At 38.8% G+C, this 14,264-nt stretch overlaps 1 protein-coding gene across 8 annotated transcripts in view; it reads left to right on the top strand.

The window, feature by feature from the left end:
• The window catches only part of rgs3a (regulator of G protein signaling 3a), a 401,039-nt gene that overhangs the window by 295,421 nt on the left and 91,354 nt on the right, over window positions 1–14,264 (top strand). The window contains exon 1 of one of the 8 annotated variants that reach the window (XM_068012629.1): window positions 11,900–11,941. The exons of the other annotated variants lie outside the window; for them this stretch is intronic. Within the exon in view, the coding sequence (XP_067868730.1) occupies window positions 11,915–11,941 (27 nt within the window). The 5' untranslated portion in view covers window positions 11,900–11,914. Of the gene's footprint in view, window positions 1–11,899; window positions 11,942–14,264 lie in introns of those variants that run through there. 8 annotated transcript variants of the gene reach the window in all.

Raw genomic sequence — 14,264 nt, 5'->3', positions numbered from 1 at the left:
ACCTACCTCCTCTAGTGGTAATTTCTTTTACAATGGCCAATTTACCTATCAACCCGCAAATCTTTGGCATGTGGGAGGAAACCGGAGCACCTGGAGGAAACTCACGCGGCCACAGGGAGAACTTGCAACCTCCGCACAGGCAGTACCCAGAACCGAACCCGGGTCACTGGCGCTGTGAGGCTGTGGTGCTAACCACTGCGCCACTGTGCCGCTATTCTGCCTCCCCCAATCTATGTGTAAATTAAAATCCCCCATTAATCCTACTCTGCCTTTGTTACACACTTGCCTAATTTGTGCATTTATACAATCTAACACCTCAGAACTGCTACCAGGTGGTCTATACACAACACCTATTACAGTTTTAGATCCTTTTCTGTTCCTCAATTCCACCCATAAGGTCTCCACTAGATGCTTTCCCCTCATTATATCTTGTCCCACCAATGAGGTGATATTATTTCTAATCAGTAAGGCTACTCCTCCCCCTCTGCCATTTTCCCTGTCCCTCCTGTAAACTTTATAACCAGGTATGTTTAGTTCCCAGTCTCGACCATCCTGCAGCCACATCTCCGCAATGGCCAACACATCATTATCTTTCATTTGAATTTGCGCCTGCAGCTCATCTAGTTTATTCCTTACACTCTGTGCATTTGTATATAGAACTTTTATTTGGGCTATACCCCCTAACCTGTCCTTCAGCACTGATTCTTTATTCGCTTGTTTATTATTTCTCTCTTCTGGTTTAACCAGTATACTACTTGCAGTTTGGTAACAATCAACCTCACCACTAACCTGCACTCCTACCTTCTCCTTTAATTTCCTGTTTTTCCATGCAACTGAACCCTCCCCCCCACTATTTAATTTAAAGCCCTATCTACAGCCCTAGTTATGCTATTCGCCAGGACTCTGGTCCCAGCATGATTCAGGTGGAGCCCGTCCCATCGGAACAGCTCCCTCCTTCCCCAGTACTGGTGCCAACGTCTCACGAATTCGAACCCATTTTTCCCACGCCAATCTTTGAGCCACGCATTTACCTCTTATTGACCCTTTGCCAATTTGCTCGTGGCTCAGGTAGTAATCCAGAGATTATTACCTTTTTGGTTCTATTTTTTAATTTAGCCTCTAGCTGCTCATATTCCCGCAGCAGAACCTCTAACCTCATTCTACCTACATCGTTGGTACTTACGTGGACCACGACAACTGGATCTTTACTCTCCCATTCCAAGTTCCTCTGCAGCCCAGATGAGATATCCCGAACCCTGGAACCAGGTAGGCAACAGAGCCTTCGGGACTCTCGATCCTGGCCACAGGGAACCGTGTCTATGCCCCTAACTATACTATCCCCGATTACAACTACATTTCTCTTTTCTCCCCCCACTTGAATGGCTCCCTGTACAATGGTGCTGTGGTCAGTTTGCTCATCCTCCCTACAGTCCCTGCTCTCGTCCACACAGGGAGCAAGAATCTCGAACCTGTTGGACAAGGACAATGGCTGAGGCTCCTGCAGCACTACCTCCTAGATCCCTCTACCTGCCTCACTCATTGTCACACCCTCCTGTCCCTGACCACTGGCCGAATTCAAGGTAGTTAATCTAAGCGATGTGACTGCCTCCTGGAACACAGCATCCAGATAACTCTCCCCCTCCCTGATGTGTCGCAGTGTCTGAAGCTCAGACTCCAGCTCATCAACTCTGAGCCGGAGTTCCTCGAGCAGCCAGTATTTGCTACAGATGTGGTCACCAGGAACCACAATGGGGTCCACCAGCTCCCACATCATGCTGGTACTTCACATCACCTGGCCCTGCATCTCTATTTTATTTCATTAGATTTTAATTTGTTTTTTAAATTTCTGACTGGTCTTTAGTTTTTAATCTGTAAAATATTTCTCCTATTCACCTTTAATCTGAAATCAACTTAGAATAGGTAATTCAAATTAGCAGTTAATTTCCAACCAATGAATTTACGGTTTTCCTGTGATGTCACTTTTTTTTCACTCTGTTTTTACTCCCTTAAATTACCCAAAAATTAGATTATTTACACCAGGAACCTTGATTCCCCCCCCCCCCCACCCAAAACACTACCTATTATATTAAAAAGGAACTGTAGACCTTTCTCTTTACTTTAGTTACAAACCCAGCTATTTAGAGTTATTCCCTAACAGCAGTTAGTCACCAACCAATCACCTTGCAGCTTTCCTGTGATGTCACTGTTGACTATTATTCAAACGTCCGATGCAGTCTGAGTGAACTCTCTCTCTCTCCTGGTCTGTTTATGCTCCGGCTCCGCTCTCGCTGTTTCCCGCTGTCTGAGTGAACTCTCTCTTTCTCTCTGTCCCAGTCTTTTATGCTCCGGCTCTGCTCTCGCTGTTTCCCGCTGTCTGAGTGAATTCTCTCTCTCTCTCTCTCCCCCGGTCTCTTTTTGCTCTGGCTCTGCTCTCGCTGTTTCCTGCTGTCTGAGTGAATTCTCTCTCTCTCTCTCCCAGTCTCTTTATACTCCGGCTCCGCTCTCACTGTTACCCGCTATCTGGGTGAACTCTCTTTCTCTCCTGGTCTCTTTATGCTTTGGCTCTGGTCTTACTGTTTCCCGCTGTCTGAGTGAATTCTCTCTCTCTCTCTCCCGGTCTCTTTATACTCCAGCTCCGCTCTCGCTGTTACCCACTGTCATTTCCAACTGCTGTCAGTATTTTTACAGCCTGCTTCTCTGGTTCTACAATCACTTGGTCTGTGAAGCATAACTGCATTCTCTGTTTGAAAAGTTTGAATTCGGATAGGATATTAATGGCCTTCCAGTTCATGCTGGAAAATTTGATATCTATCTTTCTGCTGTTCTTTTGCTTTCTGGTCTTTATTTAACTTTGTTCTATTCACTCTGCACCGTTTCCCCTTTAAGAAATTCTTTATTGTTTAGACTGGCTGCTTGGATGGAGAGTAGTTGGTGTTTTATTGTTCTGTCTTTATTTTGCTGCCAGCACTTAAGCATGTCTGTTTAATCAACTGTTCAATAGGCAGTTCAGTTGATTTTTTTTTTGCTAGAGTTTGTTTATGTTCTTCACGCTCGAGTGGTTTTATGATTTTTTAGTTGTGACTGCATAAGTGGAGACTTCTTCACACTTGAGTGGTTTAATGATTTTTTCAACTTTGGCTGTGTGAATGGAGAGTCTTCTTCATGCTTGAGTGGTTTAATATTTTTAAAACCATGAATGGAGGCTCTGCTGTGTTCGGAGAATTTTGTGCTTTTTGCTATCTGTCTGCGCCATTACAGGAGGTGCCCAAATTCAGCCTGAGAAAGGAATTGGGTCGTTTTGCTTTTTTTTTAACAGAGCCTTTAAAAAAAAATCAACTTTGTAAGCACTTCAAAGCTTTTTTTTAAACGGGGATTCCTCATCCGTCGGCACAATGACTCACCCGATCGCAGGAATTTATTTGCAGCCTGTCGTTCTGGGCTCTGTATTCTGCAGCTGGAGGTAAGTTCTGTTTTCTCCCCACTGTTTGAGCCAGTATTTATTTTGAACTTTCTCACTAGTGGCTGTAGGAAGAGTCGTTTTCACAGCTGTTTTACCCGTGGTATTCAACTTAGACTTTGTCTTTTCACCACAGCTGCCACCATATAATGAGTTCTTTATGTTGTCTGATGCAACATAAATGATATGCATGGAGTGCAATTTGCTGAAGATTTCTAACAGGTTTATTAACAGCTAAACTATTATATACAGTACAGAGCAAACTATTTACAGAACCTTCATCTGGGTGTTACAGTTGCAGAGTGACTATGGCTTGTAGTCATATGACTACATCCTGGTACTTAGCTCAATAGCATACTGAGATCTTAAAGGGACATCACACTTTAGGTGATCACACAACACCTTCCACCCTTAATTGGACTGGAAACCTGTCTCCATGCCAATTAAGGACTCACCCATGTGAAAACCTTGACTTTAATCAGTTTCCCACCAGAGGCGGGTTCGGGAACCAAAATCAGTCCCGACTCCTGTTTACTGCCTTGGAGGGAAAATCTCAGCACAGAAAAAGTGTTTCCAGTTTTGTGGAAGAGCAGAACTAGAGGTCGTCAATATAAGACAGTCACCAAGAAATCAAATAGGGAATTCAAAAGAAACTTCTTTACTCAGACAGTGGTGAAAATGTGGAACTCGCTACCACAGTGAGTAGTTGAAATGAGTAGTATGGATGCATTTAAGAGGAAGTTAGATAAGCAGATGAGAGAGAATGGAATAGCGGGTTATGCTGGTAGCGTTAGATGAGGAAGGATGGCAGGAGCCTTGAGTGGAACATAAATGCCAGCATGGTCTGCTTGAGCCGTTCGGCCTGTTCCTGTGCTGTATATTCTACGTAATTACGAATTGTCTGTTACAGGTTGCTGAGGAAACATTTGCAATCAGCACAACCTTTTAATATGGTTTCCTTGTTGACGGTTAAGAAAGGAAACAAAATATTTCTCATTAAGAATGGATTTATTTTTTGGACACCTGCCTTTACTTTTGTATAAAGAAAAATTCAGTTAGAAAATTTACTTCTGAACTGTTTCTGATACATAAGGAAATGTTTTTAAATGAAAACTTGTAAATTATAAATGATTAAGTTCTACATATTTTATGAAGGAACTTTTTCTTGTTTATGAAAATTTATGTTTAATAAAGACAATATGAAGTGAAGAGCTCATTGATCTGGCATTTAAGGGTTAGTTTTGCACTTATGCACTCCTAATGAATGGCAAGAGATCATATCAGGAAATTGCAGCCTTCCTGTGATTTTCTGTCTGTCGCATGTAAAATAACAGACTGACCAATTTCCCAATACATACTACAAATTCAGAAACACAAAATATACCTTAACCTGCTTTCAAGCAGAAATCTAAAAGCAGGAAATGCTGACGACAGGGTGTCCTGATAGTACAAAATGTACTACATATGGGTCAGCAAAGGAAAGTGATGAGCAAAACAAGGCTGTTTTATTTTTGATCTGAGCAGGCAATTTAAAATCATTTTCTAATCTCCAAACTCTTAAGTTGAGGCTGTACTTAGTTACCACAATTAAAGTTTAAGATTAAATTCAACTCCACATTAGCAGTTTTGTAATATAATGCTCCTGTCATTATAAAATGCATATTATCTGACTTACCAAGCAATGCCACTGGAAACATGCTGGTTTTGTAAAATAATTGTAAATTAAATGGAGAATTTATACAAGAGATATTTTTCATTTTTATAATCATTTCTTTTGTTTAGAAACCTTGGGATATAAATTTGTCTTGGCAGTAGTACAAAATGGATGAAAGAAAATCGGTAACTCATTTTACACTCTGCCCAATTTTCTTTTCAATTGCAGTCAATAGGAAAAAAAATTGGGCGGAGTGCAAAACGGGCTGTCAATTCACTGTTACCCGTTTTACTCGAATGCCCAAAATGAATTTGTACCCTGATGTTTCTTGATGTAACCCTGATGTAACTTAAACGTATGCTTTCAGCACCTGCTACTTTACGTTTGAGGTATATGCAGGAAAATAAGCTGCATTGTGAAGAGAAAAATCAATACTTATGAATTATAATGGCTGACAGCAATATAATTTCTTCCGCAGTATGCAGGCAGACATGCTTCTTACAAACTGGAGGCAGTGCCACAAAAGGACTGCAGAGGATGGTTAAAAAAGACAAACTGTAACTCGACAAAATTAGAATTTTCAGTTATTTTTGGCACTACGTTTGTAAGGATGTAGAACACAAGAAAGCAAAAATAGACCACTTTGTTTTTCTATTCTAAGGATTGACTTTGGCTGCATTCTCCAGTACTATAGCACCACTAAAGAGTCCTGGCTCAGAGGAAATTAAAAGCTGTATCAATGTAAATTCAACTAGAGGTTAAATATAATGCAGATGGAATTAACGGTAGGCCTGAGGGTTAAATCGTAAGTCATTGTTGTGTTTAGTATTTTAAGCGTAATTTTCCTGATCAGCATTATTAATCCTGCAAAATCTTAATGGTGTGGTTCACAATTGACTGTAAAAGTGTGTAGAAGTGAAAAGCACATTTTCTTCACTAAAGGGAGACTTCTGTTTTTTTTAAAAGTTACTATTTCTGACATATCTTGCACTTTATCTTCATACTGTAGATTTGGCCTACATAGCTTATTTTAGGTTATTTATTATAAATCTGTAATATGATGGAAACTTAATTGAACTCTGTATAATAAAGAAATTATAATTAAAATTGAAAGTGACATCTATGGAACAGAATCTCTGTATATCCAGTGGAAAATTATATTTGTGTTGTAAGTAAACAGAAATTTGTTTGGTAATGATGCTAATGGTGGAAGGTAAATATTTTGGGAGAATCTTGACCTTACATTTTCAATCCTGCTTCTATATTTTTGCAAGTTAATTCCTGCCAGTGTCACCAGCAATCTTATAGCTAGGCTACAGTGATGATGTAAAGGATAATTTATTTCAGGAAGCAAACGTATTTTCTCATTGTTTCACAGAAATTCTGCTAACAGTGTCAGAAACCAGCAGTACAATTCATCTTAAAATGATAATCTAAACTAATTAACAGCAACACTGGTCTAATTTAAATAATACTGGGAAACAAAAGGGTTTTCTAATATATATATATATATATATATTTCTTGAGGTTACTACAGTTTTACAGGACCATATTGTACACCTCTGCATTATAATACATTCCAAACTGGTGATCAGTAGTATAGTATTGCTCCTTAAAACTGTTACTAGAGGTATATTATAAACATGATATTCTTGTTGCATAATTATGTGGATATTACTATTATTATAAGTACAGCATAAGACATATGCTTGAAGAGATTTAGTACGTGTTTTGATGCAGTAAAATCTATCAAATCACCAGGTACACTGTTATCTAGTTTTTATGATTAAAAACAGTTGAATCTAGTATGCACAGATATGTCATTGTGAACCGTATAGTTAGATCTGGTTGCATTTTATTACTGCTAGTTGTTAGCTGCTTTTCTTCATATCTTCTCAACCTTTCCTTTCAGTAGATATTAAATATGTCATCAATCTCTTGATTATTCCATCGTGAGAGTGAAGCCTGTTAATCATATAAATTCACTGATTCAGCAGGAGCTACACTCCAAAGGACAGTGAGAGGACGATAATACTGTAGCCCTGATTCTCTAACCTTTTCTTCCCTCAAGCAAGGCTCAAGCTGTCTATTGCAGACACGTTATAATAGTAGTGCACAGAAGTCCTGTTTTACTGCAATTTAATTGTGATTAAGTAATTCCTCAACGAGACAATCTCTGAAGCTACTGGGTAAAAACTTGAATTTGACAAAATCTGAAATATTAATGATGAGATTGGCAGTTGCTTCCTGGGGTTGAGAGCAAAGATGGGAGTCACAATGTAGCAGAAGTGCATTAGTTCTGTGATTTAAATGTCAAATAGTGCAATGAATCAAGTTTGAACTGTATGAGTAAAATTAGAAAAATTGTGGTATGCTGCAGAAATTATTTGCACTGCGCCACCACAAATGCTAAAAGAATGGTATCAAATTAGGTTTAGAAGTTGAAAATTGACGTATTCCATACATTTTCAATTTTAAAATAAAAACAGAATGCCGGAAAACGCTCAGCAGGTTAGGCAGCATCTGTGGAGAAAGAAACAGGGTTAACGTCTCAAGTCAATGTCCTTTTATTATTGTAATTTCTATTATTTTGTTTTTACTTCAGATTTCCAGCATCCGCAGTATTTTGCTTTTACTTTATTTAATTTGTTTCAATTACAACAGTAAGCCTTGTACAAATTTTCATGTGGAATTCATGGCTGAGAGCTGCTCACTTGCATATTGTTATGTTTACTCCAACCCGGCCAATTATTTTGTTTTATTTATTTATTTATTTAGAGATACAGCACTGAAACAGGCCCTTCGGCCCACCGAGTCTGTGCCGACCATAAACCACCCATTTATACTAATCCTACATTAATCCCATATTTCTACCACATCCCCAACTTCCCCTACCACCTACCTATACTAGGGGCAATTTATAATGGCCAATTTACCTATCAACCTGCAAGTCTTTGGCTGTGAGAGGAAACCGGAGCACCCAGCGAAAACCCACGCGGTCACAGGGAGAACTTGCAAACTCCGCACAGGCAGTACCCAGAATTGAACCCGGGTCGCTGGAGCTGTGAGGCGGCGGTGCTAACCACTGCGCCGCCCCATCAGCCTACTCTCAACCATCAGTAAAGTGATGGAAGGTGTCATCAACAGCGCCATCACGTGGCACCTGCTTAGCAACAACCTGCTCAGTGACGCCCAGTTTGGGTTCTGTCAGGGCCACTCAGCTCCTAACCTCATTACAACCTTGGTTCAAACATGGACAAAAGAGCTGAACTCAAGAGGTCAGGTGAGAGTGACTGCCCTTGACATCAAGACAGCATTTGACCGAGTATGGCATCAAGGAGCCCCAGCAAAACTAAAGTCAATGGGAATCAAGAGGAAAACCCTCCGCTGGCTGGAGTCATACCTAGCGCAAAGGAACATGGTTGTGCTTGTTGGAGATCAATCATCTGAGCTCCAGGACATCACTGCAGGAGTTCCTCAGGGTAGTGTCCTCGGCCCAACCATCTTCAACTGCTTCATCAATGACCTTCCTTCAATCATAAGGTCAGAAGTGGGGATGTTCACTGATGATTGCACAATGTTCAGCACCATTTGTGACTCCTCAGATACTGAAGCAATCCGTGTAGAAATGCAGCAAGACCTGGACAATATCCAGGCTTGGGCTGATAAGTGACAAGGAACGTTCGTGCCACACAAGTGGCAGGCAATGACCATCTCCAACAAGAGAGAATCTAACCATCTCCCCTTGACATTCAATGGCATTACCATTGCTGAATCCCCCACTATCAACATCCTAGGGGCTACAATTGACCAGAAACTGAACTGGAGTAGCCATATAAATACCATGACTACAAGAGCAGGTCAGAGACTAGGAATCCTGAGGCGAGTAACTCACCTCCTGACTCCCCAAAGCCTGTCCACTATCTACAAGGCACAAGTCAGGAGTGTGATGGAATACTCTCCACTTGCCTGGATGGGTGCAGCTCCAACACCACTCAAGAAGCTTGACACCATCCAGGACAAAGCAGCCCGCTTGATTGGCACCCCATCTACAAACATTCACTCCCTCCACCACCGACGCACAGTGGCAGCAGTGTGTACCATCTACAAGATGCACTGCAGCAATGCACCAAGGCTACTTAGACAGCACCTTCCAAACCCGCGACCTCTACCAACTAGAAGGACAATGGCAGCAAATGCATGGGAACAGCAACACCTGCAAGTTCCCCTCCAAGTCACACACCATCCTGACTTGGAACTATATCACCGTTCCTTTACTGTTGCTGGGTCAAAATCCTGGAACTCCCTTCCTAACAGCACTGTGGGTGTACCTACCCCACATGGACTGCAGCGATTCAAGAAGGCAGCTCACCACCACCTTCTCAAGGGCAATTAGGGATGGGCAATAAATGCTGGCCTGGCCAGCGACGCCCACATCCCATGAATGAATTAAAAAAAACTCCACATATCTTCCATGTTATTTCCTGGTTTTTCATTTTACCACCAAGCAGTTTCTACTCTTCTGTTTCCCCATTCCCCAGATCAATAGTATTATGAACTATATACTTGAATTCCAGCTAAAACTACATTACAGTCATCTAAGAGAATATGTGTGTTAAATGAAGGAATAGTTTACAGTGATTAGGAGTAAGCACTGGCAGATTGTGAAAGGTATTTCAGTTGTTGGCCTGCCTACTTGTACTTATGTAATTCCATTCATAATGGACATTTCTGTTTGTCAGATTTATAATGTTTGCATAGGGAAATAGGAAATTATATTATCTGTCCGTATGCATCTTCATTTCTTGCTGTTCATTCACAGTAACATGTTTCCTTTGTCTGCTAATGGGTGATGATAGTTGACTTACCCCTAAGGTTTTAAGTCATGGTAACATGACATACAAAAATGTCAGCGTCTTGGAACCTAATTTGCTGTCCTTGCTAGAAAAAGCTCTCTGCACAGTATTTGAAAGGAAAATTTATGGGAAAAAAGCTAACTGCATATTACAGTGCACATTGAACATTTCATTAACTCTTTCAGGATTCCAATAAATTTGTTTTACATTTAATACATTTTTAGAATGTAAAAGTGAAAGATTAGAATCTATGTTGTGATACAAGTCACTTGTTTAGTGGATTCAATTCTTTTTTCTAACATACTTTGTTAATCTTTAGATAGCATTGCTCCATGCAAAATCAAATAGTACGACAAATATTACTGCCAATTTTCCTTACAAACTACAGAGATTATTGTAGACATATAATAACCAGTCAACTAGCATAATTGTTACATGGGAAGAAAAATTTTGGAAAGTGGTCTAATCATTAAGGTCATCCAGCTACATTGAAGAACTAGCTTGCTGCCCTACCAGTAAATCTGTTGTGGGCTAGTACTGTAACCTAATCGACAGATCATTTTGGAATTATCAGGATTTGATTTGCCAAGCATTGATTTTGAAGAAAGGCTAGAGGACAAATCTCAAAGCTTTACTGAGGTTAAATTCAGATTGTGTTTTTTATTAAGAGATCTGTGTGTGAGAGAGACAGGGGTCTGGGAGAGAGACTAGGGTAAGACACTGGGGTCAGAGAAGCAAAGGATTGATGGGAGAGAAAAAATGTATCCTCTGTCATGTAGTATTACTTCAACTTCGGAGGGGAAAAAAAGTCTAATTGAATTTTGAAGCTAGCTTACTTCATCTGTGTTTTGTTGACAGTTAGAAAAGGTTAAGGTGAATGGCTTACACCTATGAGACAGAGATTCTAATTTCTAACACCTGTTAGACAGAGGGAGAGGGAGAGAGAAAATATAAATTGAGAGAAAGGAAGGCAGGCAGTTTCTTCCTTATTTTAATTTGATTTCTTTTTAAAACAAAAACAAGTTGCTTTTTTACAGTAAACAAAGCCTCTGAGGGAAATAGATAGGAAGCGGGGATAGGAGGAACAGGCAAACTGGTTGAGGCTGAAGGAGCTTCTGGCCTTGTTGGACAGGGACGATGCAGTAATATCTTAGTTTTTAATAATTTTTCAATCTTTAATTAGTTGAGTCTGATGGTGATGTTTTGTAATGTTTGTTAACGTTGGTCCTGAAGCTACTCTATGGGATACTTGTGAAATTCTTCTTTCTGCAATTTTATCAAAGGTGTAACCTGTTTGAAATAAATGGTTTAACGCCTCAGCTAAACTGACTGAGATTTCAGACACATACTGTAAATGTTTAGACAGGGGTGACCCAGGGCACAATCGCAGAGCCCTTGCTATTATTATAAGTTAAAAAATCCATTGCTATGACTTCAAGGATTTATACTATTCACTAAGTAGAACGACAAAGTAGTGATTTGATATTAATTGCATTTTAATTAGTGAAGGGTGAACTATACAGCACTTCATTATTTGTATTTCACTTCTTATGTCTTTTTCAGAAAGCAATTCATTTTGGCAACTAAATAACAGATAGGACTAATATTAGACAAATGGGACACATAAAGAGATACAAAATATGCCTTGGGAATGATTTTTTTATATGGGTAGCTCTTAGCATATTGACGTGCGCATTGATAAATGACCAGAGGTCTGACAGACTCCAGAAGCATTGGCTTGGTGCTGATTACTGGATGTGTGTAGGTATGTTACTGCTTATCTCCTTACTTCAGTCCTTGTTATATTTATCCATATGCATGTACGAGAGTAGTGGACTGTTAATTTTTCACAATGGAAAACAGCTTACTGCATTGCCACAGGGCATCTTGTGAAGTACAGCATTCTCGTTCCAGTATGTTTTCATTTCAAGACCAGTTCACACTGCTATGTCTTTCCTGATGCCTGTTCCGAAGGTGTGTACTATTATGTTTCCGTGACTTATAAACTATGGAATTATGTTTGCAATCTATTAATTATTAACTATTTGGTAGCTGTTTCACTCCGTGCTTGCCAATGGATTGTTGCATTCTGTCTATTGCTATATCTAAAGCAAATTTTAAATTGCAGTGAGCTTTTAGCTGCTGCTTGTTTTCATGGCTCTGCTGTCTTTTTATGCACAAGTTTTCTGTTTGCAAGTGGACTTCTGTCCTGAAATTACAATCAAAATGTTAATAAGTTAAAAGCATATTGGTTGTTAGAGTTTCCACTCTGTTTTGTTTAGCCCAGTCTGGTTTACATATGCACTAAAATGCCTGTTTGCAATTTGTGTACAAGTAAGTTTAACTACAGATTTTCATTGACAGGTCTTTCTGCTTGCCAGAAAGAGCCGTTTAGTTTTAAGGACAGTTTAGCACCTTGCTTTTCATCCACAAGGTTCCAAGTTCAAACGACAGCCTTCAAAATTATTTGATGTGGTCTACCGCACAAAAAATTTTGGTGGTTCTTTTGTTGGTTCACTATTAGGAAATTCTGTTCTTCTTTTCACTGCTGGGATTTGAATGGATTATTTTTTGATGGAATTAGACTGCTGATTAAATGTGTTGGAAGATAGAAAATTGAGATTAACATAACATTTCAGCTCTTGTAACAAACATTTAGTCCCTCCAATAGCTAGCAAGTATTTACTGATAATTAAGAACAGTTTGCTACCCTTGTTATGAGCCATCCAATAATCCTTTTCACAGTCACTTTTATTGAAAAAATTCTAGTGCAAAAATATATTTTATCAATTTATATTTTTCCAGAATTGCATGAGATACCCCACTGTACACTTAAGTGGTTTTAGCAGTAGCATTTAAATATTTATTAGCATCATTCAACAAAAATTATATTGAAATATTGATCAGATTGTTGAAACCCAAGTGTGCAACGTCAGTCTCAGCCCCGGTTAACATAATGGGGGAGCTAAACCTATTTAGTTGAATTGCAGTGTATATATTATTTATATAAAAACATATTGAGACAGTTTAACAACATGTGCTGCACAGACGAGATTAGAAATATTTCACATTAAGTACGAAGCGAAAGTTATAATGATATGGTAGGTTTTTAACTCGTGTAAAGATTTCATGAGCTGAAGTTTGTACTTAAGTCTATATTACATTAATTGAGAACATTTACAATTATGGCAAAAAATGGAATTTACCTATCACATGCGAATAAAATAAGCTAGCAGAATATATATTAAATAGAATTGTTCTGCTGCAAACAATGGAAGCAGCCACATGGTGTGAGATAAGTCTTTCATTTGCATAACATGAACTGTTTTACATGATTTTGATTCGGGTTTTCACTGACTGTTATGCCCAATATGTTTCCAACATTGGAAGCCTGTGACTGGAACACCAGGTGCCTGTTTTGAAGCTTTGCGATCTTTAGGTGTCTCTCTTTAGAACCAAGCACCAGATAACACCTGAATCCATTATGTTATGAGCAGTTTGACTTTCATAGAGCCTGAGTGATCTAGCAAGCCATTAATGTTTCAAAGTGTATATGTACTTATTTTTCAGAAGAACAATCATATCACTTCAAAGCTAACACATGCAAAGCATATTTCCAATCTGGAAAATAGTCTCTCACATCATCAGTGTGGAAAATTTATTTGTGTCATCATCTGCCAAGCTGGTAGCCTCAAAGATTAAACATTTATAGCAGTGTTCCAATGCAATTAAAGCAGGTAGAAAAAGTACGCAAGAAAATTACAGTTCACATTTTGCTATGAACTTGTGACCGAGTAATAAATATTGTTATTCGCAGAACAGAAAATGGACAGTTATCACTCAGATGATTCAGAATTATTCTCTTACGGTCTGTGGATAGATTTCAGTACACCTCCAAAGCAAAAAGAGGGTACAGGAATAATGTGACGAATGAAGTGAATTAATACACTTTTGAAATTCAAATATCTAAGTTATCTAATTTGAAATATTCACAACAGTTATAGTATGTGTTTTGGTTTATAGCCACAAAACACCTTTACTGTTATCCTGCAGCATTCTTTTTAGTAATTATGTTTAATATTCTGTTAATGGAACAACAAATCAGCTTATTTCTAATTTCACAATGGTATGACAGCTGTAAAAAGTAAAAGTACTCTTTAGCTATTTTATAACTTTCTTATTGTGGATTGGCTATTCATAACAAATAAATTGTGTTTTCATAGTTCTTATGAATTTTATTGGTTTTCATATATTCTTTTAAAGTAACTAACCTATCACTTAAACAGAATTGATATTT

This window comes from Heterodontus francisci, chromosome 32, assembly GCF_036365525.1.
Source record: "Heterodontus francisci isolate sHetFra1 chromosome 32, sHetFra1.hap1, whole genome shotgun sequence".
In the NCBI taxonomy this organism is placed as follows: domain Eukaryota; kingdom Metazoa; phylum Chordata; class Chondrichthyes; order Heterodontiformes; family Heterodontidae; genus Heterodontus; species Heterodontus francisci.
Note: the sequence above shows the minus strand (reverse complement) of the source record. Positions and strands in the feature narration are given on the sequence as shown.